The 24,942-nt window shown below is 44.7% G+C and overlaps 2 protein-coding genes across 6 annotated transcripts; both read right to left on the minus strand.

Moving 5' to 3' along the window:
• Positions 1–4,397: 4,397 nt before the first annotated feature.
• Positions 4,398–15,852, minus strand: eps8a (EGFR pathway substrate 8a, signaling adaptor). 5 transcript variants are annotated; one of them, XM_061959693.1, is made up of 25 exons: positions 15,531–15,852; positions 13,362–13,438; positions 9,836–9,888; positions 9,655–9,705; positions 9,470–9,537; positions 9,243–9,404; positions 9,031–9,180; positions 8,884–8,966; positions 8,723–8,814; positions 8,578–8,651; positions 8,384–8,510; positions 8,227–8,315; positions 8,078–8,152; positions 7,846–7,994; positions 7,676–7,787; positions 7,500–7,612; positions 7,235–7,346; positions 7,013–7,153; positions 6,901–6,936; positions 6,688–6,711; positions 6,388–6,610; positions 6,131–6,320; positions 5,928–6,060; positions 5,739–5,783; positions 4,398–5,162 (listed from the first exon to the last, which is right to left on the minus strand). In XM_061959693.1, exons 2-24 carry the CDS (start codon positions 13,418–13,420, stop codon positions 5,772–5,774), a joined length of 2,328 nt encoding a protein of 775 aa, XP_061815677.1. In that variant the 5' UTR covers positions 13,421–13,438; positions 15,531–15,852; the 3' UTR covers positions 4,398–5,162; positions 5,739–5,771. The 5 variants fall into 5 exon arrangements, with proteins under 5 accessions (XP_061815677.1, XP_061815672.1, XP_061815674.1 ...); XM_061959688.1 differs by lacking the exon at positions 5,739–5,783; XM_061959690.1 differs by lacking the exons at positions 5,739–5,783; positions 6,901–6,936.
• A 154-nt stretch (positions 15,853–16,006) lies between these two features.
• Positions 16,007–23,978, minus strand: dusp16 (dual specificity phosphatase 16). Its single transcript, XM_061959694.1, has 7 exons — positions 23,798–23,978; positions 22,677–23,244; positions 22,417–22,555; positions 17,539–17,702; positions 17,316–17,475; positions 17,126–17,249; positions 16,007–17,056 (listed from the first exon to the last, which is right to left on the minus strand). Exons 2-7 carry the CDS (start codon positions 22,902–22,904, stop codon positions 16,129–16,131), a joined length of 1,743 nt encoding a protein of 580 aa, XP_061815678.1. The 5' UTR covers positions 22,905–23,244; positions 23,798–23,978; the 3' UTR covers positions 16,007–16,128.
• Positions 23,979–24,942: the final 964 nt, after the last annotated feature.

The following is a 24,942-nucleotide window of genomic DNA, read 5'->3' on the forward strand; positions in this document are numbered from 1 at the left end:
GGCGAGCACGATGAAGACAAGCGTCCACAAAGCTAGTGAGCGTCAGTGTGCAGGACTCCCTGGAATGTTCTTGCCAGACCATAATAACACTCTGCCTGATAGCCAGCCACGAGCTCATTGGGCAAGGGGGGAGGGGCTGGACGGGGCCGGACACCCCCCGGCCGTGTCTATTTTTAAGGTTCACACAGCGGAGGAACACTTGGGCTTACCAGGGTGACGTCATCAGCTGGCGTTTGCTTAAATTTGCTAAATGTGTAACCATGGCAACCAAGTAGTACTTTTTTACATGTGTTGTTACATTATCTTTGTGCTAATCTAGGCTAAAGCCAAAAGGCAATACTAATAATAATTGTCTTTTACAGTCACAAAAGAAGAAAAAACAGAGGCAGAAGAGATCAACAATCAACAGGCGGCTATGATGGCATCACACACACTTCATCAATCAACTATTGATGACAGTTACTACCACTACTATATTTAGATATCATACCTGATCCATGACGAGCTGCCTGTGGTTTATGGAAGCGACACGATGGATGAGGGCTATGAAGTCACTTCCTGTTAAGTCAAGATGACAGCGATGACCAATATAAAGTTGGCGGCCTCAACCTTCTGAGTGATGAAAAGGGAAGTCGTCATTTCTGCAGTAGAAAAAGTTAAGATCATCCACAGGTGAGTGCAAGCAGGTCAACAAAAAGAGCGTGGCTATACCTGCTCTACACCAGCACCCAATCAAAACTACTACGAGGGTGTGGAGAAGAACATGACACGTGTCACTTCTTGTCAGCCAATCAGACGGGTCATTAAAAAGCATTAAAAGTCTTTAACTTTAAATGGATTTTGCGAAAATTAGGCCTTCAATGGCATTAAAAAGCATTCATTTCAATGTCCAGAGGTTGTTTCGGACAAACAACAAAATGAAGACACCAGCAAGCACTTCATAGATCATCACAATTTGAATTAAGTCCCAAAAGGAGTAGGAAGGGCAGCACGGTGGAGCAGTTGTTAGTGTTTGTGCCTCGCAATAAGAAGGTTGTGGGTTTGATTCCTGGGCTCAGGGTCTTTCGGTGTGGAGTTTGCATGTGACTGTGTTGGTTCCCTCCGGGTACTCCGGTTTCCTCCCACCTCCAAAGACATGCACCTAGGGATAGGTTGATTGGCAACATTAAATTGGCCCTGGTGTGTGAATGTAAATATGAATGTTATCTGTCTATTTGTGTTGGCCCTGCAATGAGGTGGCGACTTGTCCAGCATGTGCCCCTAACTAAATGCCTGGGTGCAGCTGGGATAGGCTCCAGCACTCCACGCGACCCCAAAAAAGACAAGCGGTAAAATGGATGGATGGACAGGAGGAGTAGGAAGAAGCAGAAACTTTTCCAGTTGCACCACACTTAGAATTACAATAATAACATCACTCATTAGCCCCACACCGCTCATTCATTCACTCACACTCCACTCATTCTCTAGGCAATTTAAACATTCTTGTCTTAATCTCTAAAATATTCTTTTAAATTTTCCCCACCAAAAAAATAACATTTTATATTGAAAAGTTTAATAAAATTTTAGGCCTGGGCTAATAGTCAATAAGTCAATCAATCGAATGACAAATGAAAATGAACTCAATAACTTTGCAGTCATCGTTAAATTGCTATGTCTTCGTCTTCATCTCTTGCTTTCAAACAGGATACAAGAGGTCACTTGAGAGCACATTTATTCGACCGTAGAATTACACGGTCACTTTTAAAGTACACATTGCTTCGAAACCGTGGGAAGAGATGTTCGCAAAGGTGGGCTTTGTGATCTCGGAAATGATGTCATAACAAGCTGACCAATCAGAGCTCTTTTTTTCTAATTTCATTTCAACGACAATATAAGACATAAAATTCAAACGATCAGAACATACAAGCAAACATGTCTCTTTTGAATTTTTTTTCGAAATATGTACCTGTATTTTTTTGACCATAGGGCACACCGGATTATAAAGCGCACTGCCGATGAGCAGGTCTATTCAGGTCTTTTTTCATACAAAAGGTGCACCGAATTATAAGGCGCACAAAAGGGGTCATATTATGATTTTTTCCTAAATCTAAAACACTTCTTTGTGGTCTACATAAAATGTAATGGTGGTTTGTTGGTCAAAATGTTGCATAGATTATGTTTTACAGACCATCTTTAAGTCACTTTCTGACAATTGCTTCATGATGCGCCGTTTCGTGGGCGGTCCTTTTTGCGCGGCTCACCTTCGGCAGTGTGTTTTCTCCGTCATTTTTGTTGTAGCGGTGTAGCGTGCAAGGACAGAAGTGGAAGAAGTGTCAAAAGATGGAGCGAACTTTTATAATGACATTCAGACTTTACTTAAATCAATAACAGAGCAGCATCTCCTCATCCGTGGCTCACTAGTGCAACAACGTGTGTACCGTGAAAAAACGTCCGACCGGGGTTATGCCAAAATGTGATTCCCTGCCAAAAATGTATTTAACTGGGTGAATAATGTAAACCCACTCCACCGGTAGTTTTTAACACTTTCACAGCGAGTCTACTGACGGATATAAGTTAGAATTTTATGCTATTTTATATTAGAAATGGCAACAGCGGAGGATGAATGCCCCATAACAAGAAGATACAGAAAAAGAAGAAGCTTATCAACTACGCCCTTGGCACGGACTACAAAGGCGGACACGCGCAAACATTCAGGACTTACGCAGATTTCAAATATCAATCAATCAATCAATCAATCAATGTTTATTTATATAGCCCTAAATCACAAGTGTCTCAAAGGGCTGCACAAGCCACAACGACATCCTCGGTACAGAGCCCACATAAGGGCAAGGAAAAACTCACCCCAGTGGGAATACACATCAGAAGGTAAGAATAGTTGGGTTTGCATAATATTGCGAAACAAAACCCCAGATAGTATGTCTGCTAATAGGTGTCATTTTCCTGTCCTTATGCACACACCATAATAATACTCGTATGTTGAGGCACAGCCGTAATGCTCCGACCATTCATCAAGGGATGCGGCTTCATAGCTTACCAAAGTCGTACTAAAACATTTTGACAGATTTTTGAGCGCTGTGTGTAATGTGCTATATTCTCAGCGGAATATTTTAAAGTTTTGGTGTTGTTTACTGACGTTATAGTGCGGTCTACACGTATCTCTTATGTGTGACTGCCATCTACTGGTCACACGTATCATTACACCACAAACCGAATAAAATAGCTTTGAGGTCGGTAAGCATTATCCTGTACATTAAGTGCACCGGGTTATAAGGCGCAGTGTCGATTTTTGAGAAAATGAAAGGATTTTAAGTGCGCCTTATAGTCTGAAAAATACGAAACAGAAATATTTCTCGATAATTTTCAAACAGTAATTAAGAAATTGAAACAAAACTACGGTCGGGAAATAATAAACACAAGAAGCGTGCAAGGGATAACAAAAGAAAACATAAATAATAGCATCATATTACAATTTATTTTATTTTGTCTTTAATGGTCATCGTCTTTTTATTATAATGACTTTTAGGATAAGGGAGGTTTTCATGAACCTCATTATTAAACGCTGATGCAAAAATAGATTTTTTTGCATGTGCACGTGAAGATCTACAGGAGGCTAAGTATGGGGGGAGGGAGACGTGTTGCGTACCCAAATAATCATACGCCTACTTCTTCTTCGTCTTCTGCCGCAACAAAACACACGTTTTATTTTGAATAGTAACCATAACAAGAAATAATCTGAAGCTATTTAACAATTTAGAACTATTTGAATTTATAAAGAATACAATCCTGCTTACTAGTACAGAGCTTGGATCTTGCCAGAGGGTGTTACTAAGTGGAAGCCATCTTAGTAGGGGCAACTTACCAATTTAAGGCAATGCAATACGTTGTGGATTGAAAATAAACCATAACTTGCTTATTTCTCAATTTATTTTATACATTTTACTTAGACAACATAAATCATGTGCTATTAATACACATTTTATTTTTGCAAAAAAATGTTTATATTACTGTGAAAGATTGCCAGTGTCCTTGTTGGCATTCTTGTCTTCGTTTCCGTGCCACCTACAATAATGAAACACCGTAACCCTTTGCCCTTACTACTTTCAGCTCACTGTAGACTTGTAGCTAATAGGAGTCTGATGTATCTCGTAAGATTTTTTTGTAAAATGCAAGTTTTTGTCACATGACAAGCATTCTACAGTGTCAGCGAATCATTGCACACATATACCTCCATTTTAAAAAAAGCAGTCATTCATAGTGATGCATTCTTATAAATCCCAGAAATATACATATATTAACTTCCTTTTTTAAATGCAAAAGGTTTGGATTTCAAGAAACAAAATAATGCAGTAGTGTTGGTGAGAACACGAATAACTAATCTGTAATCTCATTAACATGACTTGTATCTATTAACAAAATGTTTTTTTATTGCAGAATGAGCAGGTTGCTATTGAAAAGGCACCATGAAAACGTACATTCATTGTATGAGCATGTTTTTAGTCATAATATACATTTATCATTTAGGAACACTGCTGGCACCTTCACTTGATGACCTCCGACCTAATCTTCAGAAAGCAGCAGTTTGTTTATGAAAACCATCCGAATTGTGCAGAAATTCTATTTCAATATTTATATTAAATCAGCTCCTTAGTAGTGAATATGAATGTAGTTTAAAGATGCAAATGTCTTTCATGTCACCTTTGAAGGCAGTCCCAGAGACACGCTGTGTTCTTCCCATTACAATGTAAACTGTTAGCATCAGCAGTTAAAGCAGCAACAATACGACTTCTATGCTAACACAAATGCTAACGTTGGCGTTTGATCATCAAACATCCACATCAGACCGGAACGTGCTGGAAAGCAGGAAGCTTGTTTTGTTCCTACGGCGACGAGCTGAGAAGCTCCTGCCGACGGCGCATGATCTCCACAAAGTAGGCATGGTCAGCCTCGGCCTGGAAAGGAAGTGCGAGAAAATGTAGGCTGCGGTTTGAAGGAAGGAGAGTCAAGAAGATAAAAAAAGGAAGGGGGGGAGAAGAAAAGACGCCAGGTAAAGGTCAGTGAGTGCTGCCTTCGTCAAAAGACTCCACCCCGGAATCACATGTGCTGGCTGCCAGGAGCTCCTGCCGCCTCCTCATGATCTCTTGGAGCTCCGAGCCAGAACTCCTCTGAGGAAGAGGAAGAAGACTGTTAGAGGAATGTCCAGCGCAAACACGGCACAAAGCTAGCGAGTTGCCATCACATGGGCACTGCCCACCTGTCCGTCATTCTCAAACACACTAAAGCTAACTACATCAGTGATGCTATCACTGGTACACATGCCCCGCCCCTTCATGTAAAGACAGGGCTCATGTGAACCATCTAGCGGTGTCCCTGGGTCCAGGAAGCGTTGGCGTCTGCTGCTGCGAGCTGGATGCAAAACAGGGCGAGGTAACTCTGCCGACAGGGTGCATGCTGGGTAAAGGACGCCCCCAAAGACCGCCATGAACACTGTCAATCAAATGAGACCTCTGCGTGTCATGACATCTTTGTTGGAGTTTTATAAGCGGATCCATACTGAGAAGTTTTACATGATCTTTCCTCTCAATTTGGACCAACTCATCGAAGCTAAGCTACCTAGCCTAGCACACAGGAAAAGGAAGCACAAGGTGTGGACATTTTAGGGCAGGTGCACTGGGGGTGATTTCCTGTGTCTATCTAGCAATAACGCCACACTATTACATCATGAGCCTCGCCGTCGGTACCTTATTGAGATCAAGGAGAAGATCATAGGAGGCTTAGAAGAACACCTGCAGGTGGGAACACATGACACACACCTGGCCACAGTCACCACAAAACAGACGCCTCATACAAGCTGTGATGGGAGGCGTCAGGCGCAGCAAAGGCTGCTGAGTAAAGTGTCATTTAGGTGAGAGACATGCGGCCACACCCACCTCAAGTGCCGCTTTCTGCACGGTGACTTGGCTGTAGACTCGGGCGCCGTCATCAGGACACACGGTCTTCAGCTCGTCCTTGTTGAGGGAGAAGAGCTGCGCCCCTGTCAGCACACCAAGGCTGGTGATAGTGCTGCAGAGGGGACAGCGCCATCATCAGGCTGATCTTAAAGCTGCCGTGATGTCACAGTTGTCACACTCACACTGTACTGAAGCCTTTGGCCTCCAGCCACCCACGGACGTCATCAGGCGACGACTCGTACGTGATGCTGACGGCAGGAAGGTCACTGCCACCGCGGCGGAAGGGGACTGGAAGTTTCTTCTGAGCGCTGCGGCCGAGTGTCAGTCTATGCAAGAGCTCGTCCTGGACCTCCTCCATGTTGGACTTCCTTCCTGCAGAGAACACACAGGTTCGTCATTGTCTCATTGACCGACGCCAGTGTCAATCAACTCTTCTTACGGTTGGCGAGGACACTTTTGTTGCGGTGGTCCCTCACAGCCACGCTGCCATCCTCACTGGATGTCGTGCTGTCAATGGCGGGCTTGGCAGCCTCGATGGCAGGCGGGGGCGGCAGCGGCGGCGTGGGGAGCATGGCAAGGTCCGGTGGCGGAGGCGTGGGTGCTGAGGGCATTGGCGTGGCAGCAGGTTTGCTGGATAGGTGGTCTGTCTTGGTGGTCTGCTTCTGGGGGTGGTAAAGAGCTCACTAGTAGTGACCACAGAAGACAAAGTCCAAGGAATGACCATAAAGTCATCGTTTACCTCGTTAAGTTCGCCCAGCAATTGCTGCCCACAGGAAACAAAACAAAACAACAAAGTTTGTTGGACAACCATTAGCGTCTTTGCTACCAAACACGTTGGAGGCTAACGCACACACACACACACACACACATACACACAAAAACTGCCTAGCTTAGCTTAGCTTAGTGTTTAGCACAGCATAGCCTAGCCAAAGCCCCGCCCCAGCCGCCCTACCTTGAACATCTCAAACTCCTTCCTCGGCATCATGAGCTTGACATCAGGAATAAAAAGTGAAGTTGAGCTGAGGTGTGACGCGTGAGGTCACGTGACGGCAAGTGACACGTACCTGGATGGTGTGATTGTAGACGGGCTCGCCTCGGCCGGTCATGTCCACCGCCTTGGTCACCTCCACGATGTTGTTTGGCACGTAGCCCACTGAGCCGTCGCCATTCCGCACCTTCCACCACTGCTTCGTGTCGTCCAGGACCTGTCGCCCAGTCGGACACGATCAGACGTCACGTGACCACGCAGAGCATCTGCATGTGGAGGGCGGGGCGGGGCTGTTTACCTCAACAACCTCGTCCTTAAGCACCGACAGTTCTGTGTTGTTTCTCGCCACAAAGTCGTACTTGGATTTGGCAAATAGTTTGCTTTGGTTCCTGCTGTCGGCGCCAAACCCTCTGAAAGACACCGGCCAATCACGTCAAGGCTGTTCTACTCGGACAGAAGGACTTTGCGGCCGAGGAGAAGCGTCCCGAAAGAGCAAAGACGGAAAAGAAGCAGCCAATTGTTGGGGCAGGGGGCGGTTCTCCTGGGCGTGACCTCACAGTTACCGGTCAGCGTGGCGGCCGAGTGCTTGTTGGAGCGCGGCTACGGCCGGGTCCTGGTCCAGAAGCTGCGTGTGCTGGTGGGCGGAGTTAGTGAGGGCGTACCTGTCTGCAGCTGACTGGAAGACAAAATAGCTGCTAAGCTGCAAGAAGTCACATCAATTTCCCATGTCACCTCTCACCTCCTCAGCCGGTGGCTCGCCGTTCAGACCCTCTGCCAGCGCGGGAGGCTGCCAGCCGTCACCAAAGCTCAGCGTGCATGGCGGGAAGTAGTGATCCTTGGGCCACTCCAACCTGTCACATAAGTACGTTATTTCCTACGTCGCTCCACATCTGACGCTCAAACCCTCACCTGCACTTGGTCCAGCCATCTCCCAGTGTCACCCATAGGTGGCGCTCCTCCGCCGTCCCCGAGGTGTGTAGGAAGTCGATGGCATCTCTGCTGAGCAGCGGAACCACGACGCTGCGGGCCAGATCCACGCCGCCAGATGCCTGGATCACCTGTAAGACGAAGGGGCTGAGCCAACTTATTCAACACCTTTACTTCATTAAATATCTTCATCACATCACAAAAGAAGGCGCACCATCCTGAGAGGCGTAAACAGGAAGTGAAGGAGCTCGTCAGCGCTCGGGTTCTGGATGTGAACTCTGAGTTTTCCCTACGGAGGAGAACCAAGCAGCTGTCAAGCATCGTTGCTTGATGTCATCGTCTCCATGACGACTGCACCCTCACCAGTTGGTTGAATGCATGCTTGAACTTCTGCAGACAGTCCACAAAGTCTTCCTCACCAGGCGGCCTGGAGCGCAGCGTCAGGACGCCCTCTGGTGGACAGCCACAGTAACAACACATTTATCTGATTGGATCGTCACAAGGATGCGCAAATGTTTACCTCCTGGACTTTTCTTCTTTCCCTTCTTGGCCTTTTTCCTCTTGGACAGCTCGCTCAACGCCTCAGCCGCTTTTTGGAGTTTGGTGATGAACAACTCAATGTCGTCCAGGATGTGGTTGAGGATTTGCTGACAACAAATTCAGGAAATGAAAAAAATACATAAAATAGATGAATATTTTTAATGATCCCCTCACCACGTCTCGGTCCACAATGGCCGCCGTCACGTCAACAGGTTTGTTGTCGTCTGCCGACATTCTCCGTCGGTCACCTGTTAGCGTACATGCGTGCTGGGGTCACTTTTTGCTAAGCAAGTCACAGGTCAGCCGTGACATCACTTACCGTCTTGCGGCCAATCAGACTGGTCTGCTGGAGGTTCTGGGGCGGGAGCGGCGGGAGGCGGCGGGATATCTCCATCACTCTTCAGGATCATCCTGCTCACAGATGTCATACCGTCAGCCAATCAGATGAGAGCAGCTTTTTGATTGTCAGGTGTCCTTTACTTAAGCACATCGGGTCGTTTCTTGACTTTGCCTCCTTTGGCGTCCATCACGGCGCTCTCGATGTCGGCATGGATCAGGTTGGCCTGAGCAAACCGACATGCATCAAACCTTCCATCCGCCATTGACATGTCGTTGGCGTGCGCTCACCTTGATGTGATCGCATTGGAACAGGTGCAGGTCGGCCTTGTTCTGACCGGAGTCCTTACACACAAGCGCCAGGATAGAGTCGTAGCTGCAAGCATTGACGACGGCCTGGCAGTGCTGCACCGAGCCCAAGGGGAAGTTCTCCAGCTCGCTCTGAAACAGAAAGGCGGTGAACACTTCCTGTACCCAGCGAACAAGAATTTGCGCGGCGTCACCTTGCTCTCGTGGTCCACCAGGGTGATGCTCTTCTCGTCCACCTGCAGCATCATCTCCTGCGTCCAGATCTTTCCTTTGGCGTCCAGCAGACGTAGACGGCGCACGCCGTCCTCGACCGTAATTATCCCGTCTTTGCGGTCTAACACGAAGGTGCTCAGGTGCTGCACACACACGCACACACATGAACATCATGTTGACGATAGACAGCAATGACGTCATAACAGACCTCCACATGGTACTGAGACGTGTCCGTCAGACTGTTGATGCTGGTTGTGGTCCAGACTTGTCTTGGTTCTAAAAGAACACCAACATCTGGATCAGAACATTTGCAAGCTGATATAAACAGAAAGTTGCACACAATCACATAAAACCATGCTGATGCACACACAAACACACACAAGGTGAGCTCACTTTGGCTTTTCTTTTTCTGTTTGGAAGACGAGTGCAGGAAGTAGACTTCATCTGTTCAGGACAACATACAAAGCGGCCAATCAGGTGAGAGCGTCGCCGTGAAGTTGCTAGCTAAGAATTCAGCCAACAGCTAAGTGTCAACTATCATTAATAAATAATATTGATAATACCAACAACTCACCATACACCGCTTTGGCACTGGACTTAGCTTTAGCATCAGAAACGTCATGGCCGCTGTGATACACAAACATGATCATCTTTAACATAACATTACAGTATATATATATATATATATATATATATATATATATATATATATATATATATATATATATATATATACACACACATGTATACACACACATATATATAAATGTGTATGTATATATATATATAATAATAATTTACACAATACACAATAAAATCCCCTGAAGAGCAGGGAAACCTGCAAAACAGGCTTGTAGGGATAAAATAGCCTCTGTGTTTTTTCCTGACTTAACGTATATATTTACACATACATACATACATATATATGTATATATACATACATGCATATATATATATATATATATATATATATATATACACACACACATACATACAGTATATATATATATACACATACATACATACACACACACACACACACACACACATATATATATATATACACATGTATATACAAAACCCGAAACCAGTTAATTTGGCCAGTTGTGTAAATCGTAAATAAAAACAGAATACAATGACTTGCAAATCCTTTTCAACTTATATTCAATTGAATAGACTGCAAAGACAAGAAACTTAACGTTCAAACTGGAAAACGTTGTTATTTTTCCAAATATTCGCTCATTTGAAATTTGATGCCTGAAACATGTTTAAAAAAAGATGGCACTATTGGCAAAAAAGACTGAGAAAGTTGAGGAATGCTCACCAAACACTAATTTGGAACATCCCACAGGTGAACAGGCTAATTAAGAACAGGTGGGTGTCATGATTGGGTATAAAAGCAGCTTCCATGAAATGCTCAGTCATTCACAAACAAGGATGGGGAGAGGGTCACCACTTTGTGAACAAATACCTGAGCAAATTGTCCAGCAGTTTAAAAACAACATTTCTCAACGAGCTATTGCAAGGAATTTAGGGATTTCACCATCTACGGTCCGTAATATCATCAAAAGTTTCTGAGAATTTGGAGAAATCACTGCACGTAAGCGATGATATTACGGACCTTCAATCCCTCAGGCGGTACTGCATCAAAAAGCAACATCAGTGTGTAAAGAGGATATCACCATATGGGCTCAGGAACACTTCAGAAAACCACTGTCAGTAACTACCGCTTGTGGCTACATCTGTAAGTGCAAGATAAAACTCTACCATGCAAAGCGAAAGCCATTTATCAATAACACCCAGAAATGCCGCCGGCTTCGCTGGGCCCGAGCTCATCTAAGATTGACTGATGCAAAGTGGAAAAAGTGTGCTGTGGTCTGACGAGTCCACATTGTTTTTGGAAACTGTGGACGTCGTGTCCCCCAGAACAAAGAAGAAAAGAACAATCCGGATTGTTATAGGCGCAAAGTTCAAAAGCCAGCATCTGTGATGGTATGGGGGTGTATTAGTGCCCATGACATGGGTAACTTACACATCTGTGAAGGCAACATTAATGCTGAAAGGTACATACAGGTTTTGGAGCAACATATGTTGCCATCCAAGCAACGTTATCATGGACGCCCCTGCTTATTTCAGCAAGACAATGCCAAGCCACGTGTTACAACAGCGTGGCTTCATAGTAAAAGAGTGCGGGTACTAGACTGGCCTGCTTGTAGTCCAGACCTGTCTCCCATTGAAAATGTGTGGCGCATTATGAAGCCTAAAATACCACAACGGAGCCTCCGGACTGTTGAACAACTTAAGTTGTACATCAAGCAAGAATGGAAAAAAATTCCACCTGAAAAGCTTCAAAAATTGGTCTCCTCAGTTCCTAGACGTTTACTGAGTGTTGTTAAAAGGAAAGACCATGTAACACAGTGGTAAAAATGCCCTTTTGCCAACTTTTTTGCAGTGTGTTGCTGCCACATGCCAAAAGCTAATGACATTTTGTAAAAACAAAATTAAGTTTCTCAGTTCTAACATTAAGTATACTGTAAGTTGAAAAGGATTTACGAATCATTGTATTCTGTTTTTATTTACGAATTACACAACGTGCCAACTTCACTGGTTTTGGGTTTTGTATTTGATATAGTTGTCTGAGTGTAAAGGTATTGTTCTCTGTAAAATATGTTTTGTGTTCACAATCCTGAGGTCTGGAACTAATTACATTAGATTTGCATTATTTTTTATTGGAAAAATTGTCATACGATTTGATTTTCAACAAACCCTTTGGAACGGATTAACAATGAAAACCGAGGTACCACCTATAATACATATAATGATGTGATACAAGAGTTGTGCTGGTTGTTCAGGTCTAAATAGCTAAGGTCTACTGCTAGATGGGGTATTTCTGGTGGTGGTCTGGTTGCAGATTGAGGTCCTGCAAGTTGAAGTCTCTCCTCAGGTTGAGGTCCTCTAGTTCAGTGGTCCCCAACCTTTTTGTAACTGCAGACCAGTCAACGCTTGAAAATTTGGCCCGGTACCAATCGATCCACGGACCGGTACCGGGCCGCGGCCCAGTGGTTGGGGACCACTGCTGTAGTTGATTGAAGTCGAGCTGCTTGTTGAGTTCCTGATAGTTGAGGTCTTGGTATTGGTTGACTTCTTGCTCGTGGTTAAGGCTTTGTTGCTGTTGTTTGAGGTCTGTCTGGTGGTTGAGGTCTTGCTATTGATTGAGCTCTTTCTGGTGTTTAGGATCTTTCTGCTGGTTGAAATTATTGCTGGTGCTTGAGGTCTTGCTGGTAGTTGAGATCATTCTGATGGTTGAGATTGTTCTGATGGTTGAAGTCTTGCTAATGGGAGAAATCTTTCAGATGGTTGAGGTCTTGCTGGTGTTTGAGATCTTGCTGGAGGTTGAGGTCGTTCTGAAAGGTGACATTTAGCTTCTGGATGAGATTTTGCTCGTAGTTCAGGTAGTGCTACTGGTTGAGGTCTTTATGGTGGTGGTTCAGTTACAGATTGAGGTATTGCTGTTGGTTGAAGTCTAGTTGCTAGTTGAGGTTTAAGCGCTAGTTATAGTCTAGTTGCTGTTTAAAGTCTAGCTGCTGGTTGAGGTCCTGCTAAGTGATGTCATGCTATTGGTTGACTTCTTTCTGGTGATTAAGGGTTTTCTGGTCGTTGCAGTCTTGCTATTGGTTGAGGTATTTCTGGTGGTTGAGGTCCTGCTGATGGTTAAGGGCTTGATGGTGTTTGAGGTCATTCTAATGGTTGAGGTTTTTGCTATTGGTTGAGGTCTTGCTGGTGGTCAAGGTTTTGCTGGTGGTTGAGGTATTTCTGGTATCTGGTCTAGCAGCTGTATACAGGTGTGATTGTGTGCTCCAGTATAATCCATCACATTATCTTAGCAGACCAATTAGCAGCAAAGCAGCTTAGCTTTTTTAGGTCAACACAAGGCATCAGCGGACCATAAAAATGTTAACATGCCAATATTTAGCACAACAAAGAACATAAATATGAACTGATTGTTATCTTGTTTACAGATTGGTTTGGTGTGTCAGTAAGTAAAGCAGCAGAAGTATCCCAAGCTAACTTTGCTAACGCTAATGTGTTTGAAGACTGACTTGCTGTTGGAGGAGCCGAAGATGACGGAGGCAAAGGCTGGCGTTTCGAAGTCGTTCATCTTCTTCTTGATGACGTGCTGAGAAAAGACAGACAAGAGAGATGGTTAAAAGTGTAGCGCACGCTAGCGTGCTTGTGGACCAAACCAAAGAAAGTAAGTCCTCTGATGACTTTTCCCACAGCATCTTTCATTCAGTATCCATGGCGACACAATGAAGAGCCTGCAAGACCATGACCAGGGAAAATCTAGCCCACGGTGTTGCTCACAACGCCAACACACTTCCGATTACTTCAATGTAAACAACACACCATACAAAAAGTGAAGGACAGTATGTACATGTCTGAACTTTAACCTCTCCACCTACGATCACACACCGTTACCACGGCGACGCCTCACAGCTCAACAAAACACAGCCTTGGAAATGTCGCCATGGCAACCGACACCTCAGCGTGAAATAAATCATTGATGACGCACACACACTCTTTCACAATAAAAGTACAGTGTGAGTGGCCTGTGATTGACAGGCCATCTGTCCCTCTCCCACTGTGGACAAGACAAACAGCGAAGAAGATGACGGAAGTTTCCTTCATCATCTCTTCATCAAACCCCTCCCATACCTGCACACACACTAAAGTAAAGCGGATAAGAAGATTTGCAGCACACACACACATAAACACGTAGTCCTTCAAATAAAAGACATAGAATAGGAAGTGAAGAGTTTGACGTCAGCACCTGTTCCAACTTGTTAGCATGTGAAGCTAAGTTGATGTTTCATATCAGGATCACTAGCATGTTACATATAGCATTTAGGTATCGCCATGACATCGGCTCACCTTCTGACCTTCCGACCCGGTGAAGGCTTCAGGAAGTCAGCTGATGTTGGCGGGTGGGAGGGGTCACCAAGGGTCATGCAGAGCGCGTGAACGTTGTCAGGTGAAACTAAGAGAAATCGTTCATGGAGATGAAGCTCCCGGATTTACTGCTTAATCTCCTAATTACTGACTCCTCACAACCTGCGGGGGAGGGGCCAGGGGCGGGGCCTGTGCTAGTTTATAGCGGCTGAAAATCTCCATGACAAACTTAGCAATAATTAGCTATGCTGCTAGCGCTACGCTATCTGAATCCTGCTTTGTTCAAGCCGATTTAGAGTCTAGGTTAATGATTAACATAAATGACATGAACTTTACACAAGGAAACGTTCAAAACAAACATCAGCAACCTTCACGGCTCAGCAGGAATTGCAAACACCAAGAGAGCAAAGCTCTGCTTGAATTTACTAATCACGTTGCCCACAATGAACTCCCATGTTAGCAAAGGAGCTGCTAGCCTCCAATGCTAACACTATCTGTTGCGCCCCCTTTGGTTACATCGCTGCATTACAGCCTGACACTGAAACCCGAACTCTCCTTCAGGTTTCCTCTTTCCATCCCATAATTTAAAGCAGCAGCACTTGGCAAGTGGACTGACGTCACCTGTGGTCGCCATGGTAACCACTCTTGCCAAGAATACAACAAGAAGCTACCCTGCTATCATACAGCTAGCAAAAGTTCGACACCCTTTGACCCCTCCTGCCAGCCGTGGGCCCAAACAGGAAGTGACTCGGCAAAAAAAATACATTAAACAACTTCTAGAAACTTCTGCGACGACCACGTGTGATCATCGCTTATAAGTGACGTCACTCGGTTCATATTTCCGTGAGTGCGAATCAAGCGGTGAGTGATAATTGAACAATAAGAGTGAAATATAGTACAATGCAAGTGATGATGAAACAATGAAAGCGCTAATTGAAGAATAAGAGTGTAATTTAGTGTTCTAATCTAAGACCCAGCAGGCGGTACCGGGCAGTCACACACCTGCAAGAGGAGATAAGCAGCCTTTTATTGTTATTCCAAAGTAGCAAAGTCCGGATGAGGAAACACAAATGTAAAAAGAAAATCACAAATGTAATTAAGTCTTATTACAATGATTCCAGGCTGCGCAAATTGACGTCCCTTAAAGGTAATTATTTGATTTGTTGAAATGACGACGTTGTTGTTAGAATTTAGTGTTTTAGCCTCTTAAGACTTATAAAAAATCTGTATGATATCAATTTCAATTAAGTCAATAATCTCTAACACTCCTGGGTGTCCGGCGGGGCTCCAGCAAGGCTAAGCCGCTCAAAGACACTCACCTGCGGCTGCAGCTTCACGCGAGGAGCCGCTGTTCAGACATGGCACAAATACGCCACCTTCTCTCCTTATGTACATTCGACAAAAGAGCCTCTCTTTCGGCTGCCCGACGAGGCTTAGCCGCTCGGTTTTTTTTTGTTTTTTTTACCAGAACCACCGAGCGGCTGAACTTAGAAGGAATCAACCGATGGCAGGATTCTGTTCCTGATCGTTGACTGCCAGGGAGGTGAAGCCCTCAAGTGGTCGTGATGGGGATTTATTCCTGAGTGCGGACTGACAGGCGCTGTCAGCCACCGGCTAAAATATGTATTTTTTAACAAACTTTTTCTTGTAAACAAAAATTACATTTTTGTGTTTTTATACAAAACCCAGTAGAAGACAAGGTTGTGTTGAATGTGTGCATCCTTGTAATTTAGCTAAGTTCTTCACAACATTCTAGAACACTAAAACTGATCACATTCATCATCATTGCAACATGTTGTAACACACATATGATCACATGTTTAATCAAAGGCAACATCATCATCATGCAGCAAGGAGGCAGAGCTACAGAACATAGTGACAACCTAAAAGCAGGGCAGCGGGGTGGCAGAGCACTAGTCATGACACCTGGATGAGTTCCAAACTTCCAGAAAAACTGGAGCAACTTCCGAGCTGGGTCACGTCGTCACGGGAACGTCTGTCCGTCACGCCGTCTCCAAAGTCCATCTGACAGCTTCGTCTCTTCAGTTGCTTCTCGAAGCTGCTCTCTTCGTGCCAGCTCCTGCGAGAGTCGCCACGGTCTCGCGTCTGTGGCCGCCCGCGCCGCCGCACCGCCTCTAGCCCGTGCCCACAGCTGTACGCCGCTAGGCTGCCGCCACTCAAGATGGCCGAGGTGGAGTAGAAACGGGTGTTGTCCGAGGAGAGGTACCAGGAGGACAAAGCGGACGTGGTGACGGGTCCCAGCAGGATGTCTGAGTGCCACCCTTTGAGGGCGCCGCCGGGGTCCGCCCTGGCTAGGTGCTGCTGGCTCTGTGACTGTCCGAACAGGAAGTTGGCGGCTTTCTCCACCCTCTGAGGCGCGGTACCAGGTGGGGGTGAAGCTCGCTGCGTGGCGTGCACGTCATCCTTGTCTGGACTTTGCTCCGAGACCTCCTCCACAGGAGAGAAGTTACATGCTTTAGCCGTGGCATCTCCTGGCCCGCCATGAGGAACAAAGCCTCTGTGGGCGGCGCCCCCGCCTGGCTCACCGTAAGCCTTGATATCCAGAGAAAAGGAGCGTTTTAAGCGAGCGCCGTCATCGCCGGCAAGCTGAAGGCCGCCGAGGGCCTGAGCTAGCAGACGTTCCTCAGGTGCGCGCTCTACCAGGCAGGGTAGCATGAGGGGCTCCAGCACCGCCCCCCTGCTGACATCACGGTCCGGAGGCAAGTCCACAAAGATGGGCTTCTCTTGTGTGACGCGAGGACTCTTGATCTTCTTCTCAAAGTCCAGCAGCTGACCCAGGAAGTTGAAGTTAGGAGAGATGGTCGGCCTCTTCTCCTTGACAAACCTGCAGATGACAAGGCGGGTCAGAAGAGCGAGAGAGCGAGAGTCACGGCGCCGCATGCACAATAGCGACCTGTACGCCTCATCCAGCGACATGTCCATCCTCTTCATGATGTACGCGATGGCGATGGTGGCCGAGCGTGAGATCCCCGCCAGGCAGTGAACGAGAACGCAGGCGTTGGAGGTCTTGGCCTTCTCTGCAACAGACAAACGCCACATGTCACATGACACCTTCTCCAACGGGTACGAGGCGAGCGGCTGACCTATGAACTCCACAGATCTGTCCAACCACGGCAGGATCTTCTCACAGAAACTGTCGTTGACAGGAACTCGCAGGAAGTGAGACTCAGGAATGAAGTCGGGTTTGGGACACGTGTTGCTGGCGTTGAGCACATAGGCGATGGCGTTCTGCTGCATGACATCCTAGAACGACATCATCGTCATCAGCGCTGCCTAGAGAGGACACATGTTCCTGTGTGTGTGTACCTTGTTGAGGACGTCCCGCTGGCAGCCCAGGTACAGGTGAGGCAGGATGCGCGTCGGGCCCGTGTTGGCCACAGGTAAGCACGGTTGTGACATGCACGCGGGAACCAGCACCGACTTGCCCTCACACAGCCCAGGAAACAGGCGGGTAAACTCAGAGAAACCACCTTACACAGGTAACATATTACAACGCTTTTATTTTGAAACATGCAGTGTGAGGAAGTTATTGTTGACCAACAAGCCTACACAAGAGCGACGACATGGAAATGAATACATCCATCCATCCATTTTCTACCGCTTGTCCCTTTCGGGGTCGCGGGGGGTGCTGGAGCCTATCTCAGCTACATTCGGGCGGAAGGCGGGGTACAACCTGGACAAGTCGCCACCTCAACGCAGGGCCAAATACAGATATTGCTTTAGTGCACTTCAATAAGTACACTGTGTACTTAATGTGTGAATGTTGACACTTTGTACACTTACTATGTACAATCACAATACAATACCTCGCAAAGGTAGGTCAAATATTTGAGGATATTTTTAAGGGGAAAAAACTGAAAAGTGACACCTTCAATTCTTCTAGCCTAGAACATCTTCCATACCCCGTTTATTGCAGAAATGGTTGTGTCGAGGAACAGTAAATGTACAGTTATATAAACTGTACACTGACTCCTCTTCATTGTATGAAGGTGTGGTTGTCATTAAATATTTGCACAAATGTGAGATACAGTATGTACTTACTTTTGTAAGGTCCTGTATGTACCGTTTTTTCTTCTAGGCTTTTTATTGGTGAATTGCGATCACTCCAGTTAGCCACGCCCTTTCTGCTACATAGCCCAGATGGTGACTACTGAGAGTGGTAAGTGTCCATCACTGCACACTCAGCGTTGTGAGTATAACATCTGGGTATTGAAAGTGTACTACATTTTGATGTATCGTATTTTACGGACTATAAGGTGCACTTAAAATCCTTTCATTTTCTCAAAACTCGACAGTGTGCCTTATAACCCGTTGCACTTAATGTACGGAATAATTTTGGTTGTGCTTACCGACCTCGGAGCTATTTTATTTGGTACACGGTGAAATTATAAGTGTGACCAGTAGATGGCAGTCTACTGACATACAAGAGATACGTGTAGACGGCAATATGACTCAAGTAAACACCATAATTGTATATGTTCCATTAACTAAGAGAAATAGGCAAGTTTTTTGCACTTACCTGTATGTACTCAGAAGACTAAGGGGAAGCATACAAGCGCCACAAAGACTAACTGTAAGTACTTACAGTATACATTAAAAATACTTAAGTGTAAGTACACAAGCGAAAGGGACTTATGCACTTAAAAACTGAGTGTGAATACGCAAGTGTAATGCACTTCTGTACCGGTACTTCGAAGACTAAGTACGCAAGTGTAACACACTGATGTACCTAGAAGACTAACTAAGTACGCAAGTGTAACACACAGATACTTAGACTAATTACAAGTTAACAAGGGTAGCGCACATACTCACTAGAAAGACTTAAGTGTAAGTATGCAAGCATAACGCACTTATGCAATCAAACTACAATAAATGCAAGTATGCAAGGATAACACACTTATGCACTCAAAAGACGAAGGGCCTGATTTACTAAGATCCAAACACCAAGCGCTAAACAGCGTGTGCAATCTATAAAATAGCGTGTAATATTAGTGGGCGTGTTGCATGTGATTTACTAAGACTGCATGTGCAATTGAAAAGAGCCACAGACCGCCTTATTTAAATGAGGATTTTGCGTGTACTGTACGGGGCATCACCACGACGACGCTCTCATTTACTCAGGGTCTCTGCAGGTCTCAACAAGTCAAATTTAAGACGTTTTAAAACCATAATGAATATAATTTAAGATCATTTTATATCCATATAAAAGTACAAGTAAGAATATTAATTAATTCACTGCTCTTTCACATTGTAAAACAAAATGGTTGAAACAACTAAATACACCAGAAGCTTCTCTATTGTCAACTAATTTAAAAAATATTAGCAAACATAACAGTCATCTTTCAGATTTGCCACAGAAGTGTTTTCTTGCAAAAGATGCAGTGTGCTTCATATCAGGAGTTTTCAAGTAACACCAACCAGAACATCAGCAATGGTAGAGGGAAGCACAACAATATATTGTCTGTGTGAAAGGTACAGTTAAAGCTAAATGGTTAACTTTTGCAGTGCTTTTGCGGCTGTCAGAATTAAACAAACAGATAAAAACAAATACAGTACTACTTCCGTATCTGCCATTTTGTATCTGGTGTGTATGAATACATTTGTACCTGTTTTTTGTGACTTCTTTGAAAGCATACTGCTAATAAAACAAGGACTAGTTTTTATTTAGGCATGACAAGATGACATTCGCAAATCTTCCTTGCTTTCCTCACCCCACCATAAACTGAGTGTAAACACTACACAGCCAACCTTTATAGCTGTTAATGTCAGTTGCTGTATAAACTTGGAGAAAAGATTAGGCATGAAAAGCTGACCTGAAATTATTGGAATAAATAGAAAAAATATCAGAATTATGTTGTTTTTTTTATAGATTAACTGCTGTGAGTACACTACTACCACAGATATATTAGCATGTACCTACTTTATTTAATAGTATGATTTCATTAGTAAACATCCCACATAACACTCCTTGAGTGAATCCTTGTATAATTGTGCAAGTGTTTGTGGCGTTTCAGCATCTTTTGACACTGACTTTTCTCACATTGTTTACTTTTACATTATCATTCCATTCACTTTCACTGCCATGTTTACAAACACTTCCTTCCTCAATACCTCCACATCTGGGTCCTAAACACTTTGTTTCCATCCACCGGCTTCAAGCATGCATTAAATTGATCGTTCTGAGTCATTAATTGTTGAACTTGCACTTACCCATCTTAAGCAAGTCATTCGGCTTTGCTGTGGGCTTTTGTTACGTTTTCTCTGCTGCTATGCTAAACTGTGCGTGATTAATTCTGACCGGGCAGCACAGGTAGCCTACTTTAGTCCCCTTTTTTAGTTACGTTATAGCGTCCTCAAAAATCTAAACATTTAAAAGTGAGACTGAAGTTTATGCATGTTTTAAATAAAAGTAAAGTAAATAGATTTTTAAGGCCTTTTGGAATCGTATTTAAGACCTTTAATGAGATTTTAGGATAATTTTAGACATTGTGAGGCTTTAAATACAAATAGTTGGATTTAAGACTTTTAAAGGCCCCGCAGATACCCTGTTTACTGCGCATTCATGTTATCATGCTCCTACCTTCAGTGTTTTACTATGTTTTCAAATATGCAGGAGACATGTACCACATTTTAGAAGCAGTTGTGCAGTGAATCTACAATGAAACTGGAGGTGGGGGAAGTCATCGATTTTTAGATGCATCGCAATTCGGACATGGCCAATTTATAGAATCAATTAGTAAGCATCAATAATCGATTTTTTATTTGAAAATAAAGTAACGCAGACAGTTCTAAAAATGTGGCTGACTGCAGCGAGCGACCTCGCCGAGAGATCCGACCAGCAGGTGCAGTTTTGCCCACATTTTCATTCATTTAATAAATGTGAGAATTAATTTAACTGTTTATTATTCCAAATGAATTGGGGGTTTTTAAAGTTGCAAATAATAAATGAAACGAAAACAAATGTAAAACTTCATCAATATACGTGAATTAAAAATGCATCAATAATCCATTTTTAATCGAATCGTAAGGTGCCCAAAAATTCCCACCTCTAAATGAAACCCACTTATTTTTCCTTACCTCCGAAGGTGCGTTTAATTGGAGAGAGGTGGCACTTTAACTCCATAAGACACACAAAAATGCACACTTAAAAGTTTTTTTATATAAGATATTTTAATAACATATATTCTGTGACATGATAAAATAATGTTGCTGAATAGACGATATATTTAATTTTTTTTTTTTTTTTTCTGACTATCCAAAATGTTGACACACGTAGGACGGAAGACTCTCGTCAGTCCATCGTCTGCCTTTGCAGCGTTAGCACTGATCCTTTGCACGACCTTCTGACAAGTGCCAAATTAAACGCTAAATAGTGCTCGCAAAACAGTGATCACATTGCACGTGCTAAATGATTATATTTGCATCGTCTCCTACAATTTTGCATATTGATGAAGACAGAGACGAAAAATGGCTTGCACGCCCTATTCTGTGTCTTTACAGACGTCATCCACTTTGCACGCGTTTAGTACATCAGCTTTCCGTGTGCTATCAGATTTGCATGTGTTTTAGTACATGCAAACCTTTAGTAAACCAGGCCCTAAGTATAAATACGCATAAGTAACGCACTTCTGTACTTAAAAGACTAACTGTAAGTATGCCAGGGAAACACACTTATGCACTCAAAAGACTAAGTTTAAATACGCAAGTGTATTGCACTCATGTACTTAGAAGACTAAAAGTATAACAAGTAAGCAAGCGTAGCTCACTTATTCACAAAAAAGTGTAAAAGTACGCAAGCATAACGCACTCAAAAACTGAATGTAATACACAAGTGCACTAATCCAGTGGTCCCCAACCTTTTTTTTGGGGGGGGGGGGGGGGGGTTTGTTTTGTTGTCATAAATAATACAATCATGTGTGCTTACGGACTGTATCCCTGCAGACTGTATTGATCTATATTGATATATAATGTATATATTGTGTTTTTTATGTTGATTTAATAAAAATAAAAAAATAAAAAAATAAAAACTTTTTTTTTTTAATTTCTTGTGCGGCCCGGTACCAATCGGTCCACGGACCGGTACCGGGCCGCGGCCTGGTGGCTGGGGACCACTGCACTAATCCACACCCTCTGTTTGACGCTGCATGGAAAACTCCGCCCCCAACACGTTGCACGTGCACTCACCCGCCAGCAGGTGCACGGACGGAAAGTTGCGCTCCAGTTTGAGCAACAAGACGCTGACGAAGCCATCGGCACTGAGAGAGGACGGGTCCGAGGAACTCTGATCATACACAACTACCTCATGGTGGGCCTGCAACTCCAACTGAACACACACACACACACACACACACACACACACACACACACACACACACACACACACACACATTAGACCCAGCAGGTGGTGAGGTGTGTGTGTAGCAGGAAGTGCAAGAGGTTCTGACCTTGTTGCTGGCCGAGTGCTGGAGCAGTTCTGTGATGTGGACTTTGTCCTGCAGAAGTCTCCTCTTCATCAGTTTGGAACAGTTGACGTTGACGGCGTCCAGGATGTGTGAGGTGTTGTAGTCCACAAAGGGTCTGCTGTCAATCAGAACCACGCGGTCCAGACCGCCCTCCAGCAGCGCCACCAGACCCTCCGCCCTGATGGGCCGCACACGGCCGGGCCTCAGCATGCCCACTTGTGTCCCCGGTCCCAGGCAAGACTCACAGTACTGCAGACCCTTCACCACTCATTACCGCCCTGCCTACGTGTAGCTCCGCCCACCAGTCGTCGCTTCCGCCTTGCTGTGTCAATGCAGCCACGTGGCGAAGGTTTCACAGGAAGACAGCTTTCATGATGCCAGACACGTATGTTGTCATCCTTATGGCGTCTGGACCTCAGCCCTCCCCCTTCCCCCCCGACAGGCGCCGCTGTCCTCAGAACTGCCCAGTGCGTGTCGGAGGGGGAGGAGTCAAAAGTCAAGTGGTGATGACATCATCATGGGACTTGCTGGCGGCACGGACGCTTTCTCACTGTGGGAGTAAAAAAAGAAGGAAGTGAGAGTGGCGGTCTGCGGCGCCCCCGTGTCATCAACCCTTTTCAAAGTGGCGAGCACACTTTAAACGCCATTAGACCGTCGCAATCATCAATAATCACCATCATGCCCATCTCAGACTCCTCCCACGGCCAGGTGAGCGCTACCATTCTCACCTGACAAAGGTTCAAGTGTGCCGCCAATCAGGACTTTGACCTGCTGGTTCAACCTGATCAGAGTGGGCGGGGCTGGCTGGTGGCCAATCAGAGCACAAGATTTAAACTTGTTCAAATTTTACCTCCATTTAAAAGTTTGGAGGTCATTTGTTACAATAGAATAAAGCTGCATTAATTCAAAGTTTGACTAATGAAAGGTTAATTGTTCAGCTTTGACTACTAGCGGCTAACTATCGGTCAACTAGGCCCACGAGAGCAAAAGAAGAGTACAAGTTGTGACGTTAGCAGCATACTAGTACTAGTACTACTACTAACTTGTTCGGACGACGAAGACTGGAGAGACTTATGACGCTCAGCTCAACATTCTCAACTCACCGTTCGAAATTTCGACGCCAGAGTCAAATGGCGCGTCGACGGGTCGGATTGTGGACAAGTCGAACTTTAGAGTCCGCCGAGGACCCGAATTGAGTCGAGAAGGAGAAAGTGGAAGTTTGAGAGAGTCTTCGCTCAGATGAAGTCACGGCCGTGAAAATAAAAGCATTACGTCACCCGGGGGAGCTGCAGCCTCTTAAAGGCGCAGGCGCCTTCTCAACTGGACCGACAGCAATGGGCCGGGTTACCATAGCAACACACGTTCGCGGCTCACAAGAGACAACAAACACAAATAACTACGTAAGCCTAAAAGTATAGGAAAATAAAACAACGAATATGGGGAGAAGTAAAATGTTTTTATTAGCGTGCATGTTGACTGGTGTCACGAGGTTCGAAATAAACTTCAACCATTAACACCGAATATGGAAGACGAGATACGTAAGCGGACTGGAGCAGCCATGCTAGTGACGTTCCTACCAGGCGGCCATCTTGGTGGGGGCCAAGTTTCCATAAAGGCAATGTGTATATATTGAAAATGAATCGTAAATTGCTAATTTTTTTAACCAATTTTAATGCTTCAATTCAAAAACCAAAACATTTACTGTTTAAAAACATTTGGCGGCACACTTCCGGAGGACGTAGTGAGGAACCGTATAACCACAGAAATACTCTCTGCCCCTGCTAGCTTAGGCGAGCCGTATGCACACAACTGAAAGGAGCGCGTCCCGGCATCTACCTATTCGTATTATAATGTTGGCTGGATGAACGAGGACGTGAGATTGTAAACAAGTCCGCCTTTTAATTGCAATCACAGAAATGGCGCCGTTTAGCTAACAGACACATCGCAACTGCGCCAATATACTAACTGCTTTCTTGTTCTAACTCGGACTGGGACAGCGGGCAAGACCGCCACTGCCCTCTGCAGCCTGGACCGTGAATTACAGCACAAAACATCACAATATTACCATAGCTGCCCGTATAGTTAGAGACAAGCGGTTGGCTGAAAGAAGATGTCCCCATTTTCTATATAAGAGATTTAATTTAGCATATTTAAAAAAGATGGCAACCTAGAAATTATTATTAATAATATTTGTGTTGCAAGCTCAATGTTTCATGCATAAATGGTTTGGGTCCGTGTACCTTCCGTT

This window comes from Nerophis lumbriciformis, linkage group LG05 (assembly GCF_033978685.3).
Source record: "Nerophis lumbriciformis linkage group LG05, RoL_Nlum_v2.1, whole genome shotgun sequence".
Taxonomy (NCBI): domain Eukaryota; kingdom Metazoa; phylum Chordata; class Actinopteri; order Syngnathiformes; family Syngnathidae; genus Nerophis; species Nerophis lumbriciformis.

Excerpts from the sequence above, each read along its gene's own strand:
- eps8a (XM_061959688.1), bottom strand. The coding sequence starts at position 13,420 with ATGAACGACTTCGAAACGCCAGCCTTTGCCTCCGTCATCTTCGGCTCC. Across the intron at positions 8,153-8,226 it reads AGCATGCATTCAACCAACTG|GGAAAACTCAGAGTTCACAT; the intron begins GTGAGGGTGCAG and ends TCTCCTCCGTAG. Across the intron at positions 7,154-7,234 it reads TTAAGGACGAGGTTGTTGAG|GTCCTGGACGACACGAAGCA; the intron begins GTAAACAGCCCC and ends ACTGGGCGACAG.
- dusp16 (XM_061959694.1), bottom strand. The coding sequence starts at position 22,904 with ATGCTGAGGCCCGGCCGTGTGCGGCCCATCAGGGCGGAGGGTCTGGTG. Across the intron at positions 22,556-22,676 it reads AGCACTCGGCCAGCAACAAG|TTGGAGTTGCAGGCCCACCA; the intron begins GTCAGAACCTCT and ends GTGTGTGTTCAG. Across the intron at positions 17,703-22,416 it reads GTCCGTGCACCTGCTGGCGG|GTGGTTTCTCTGAGTTTACC; the intron begins GTGAGTGCACGT and ends TACCTGTGTAAG.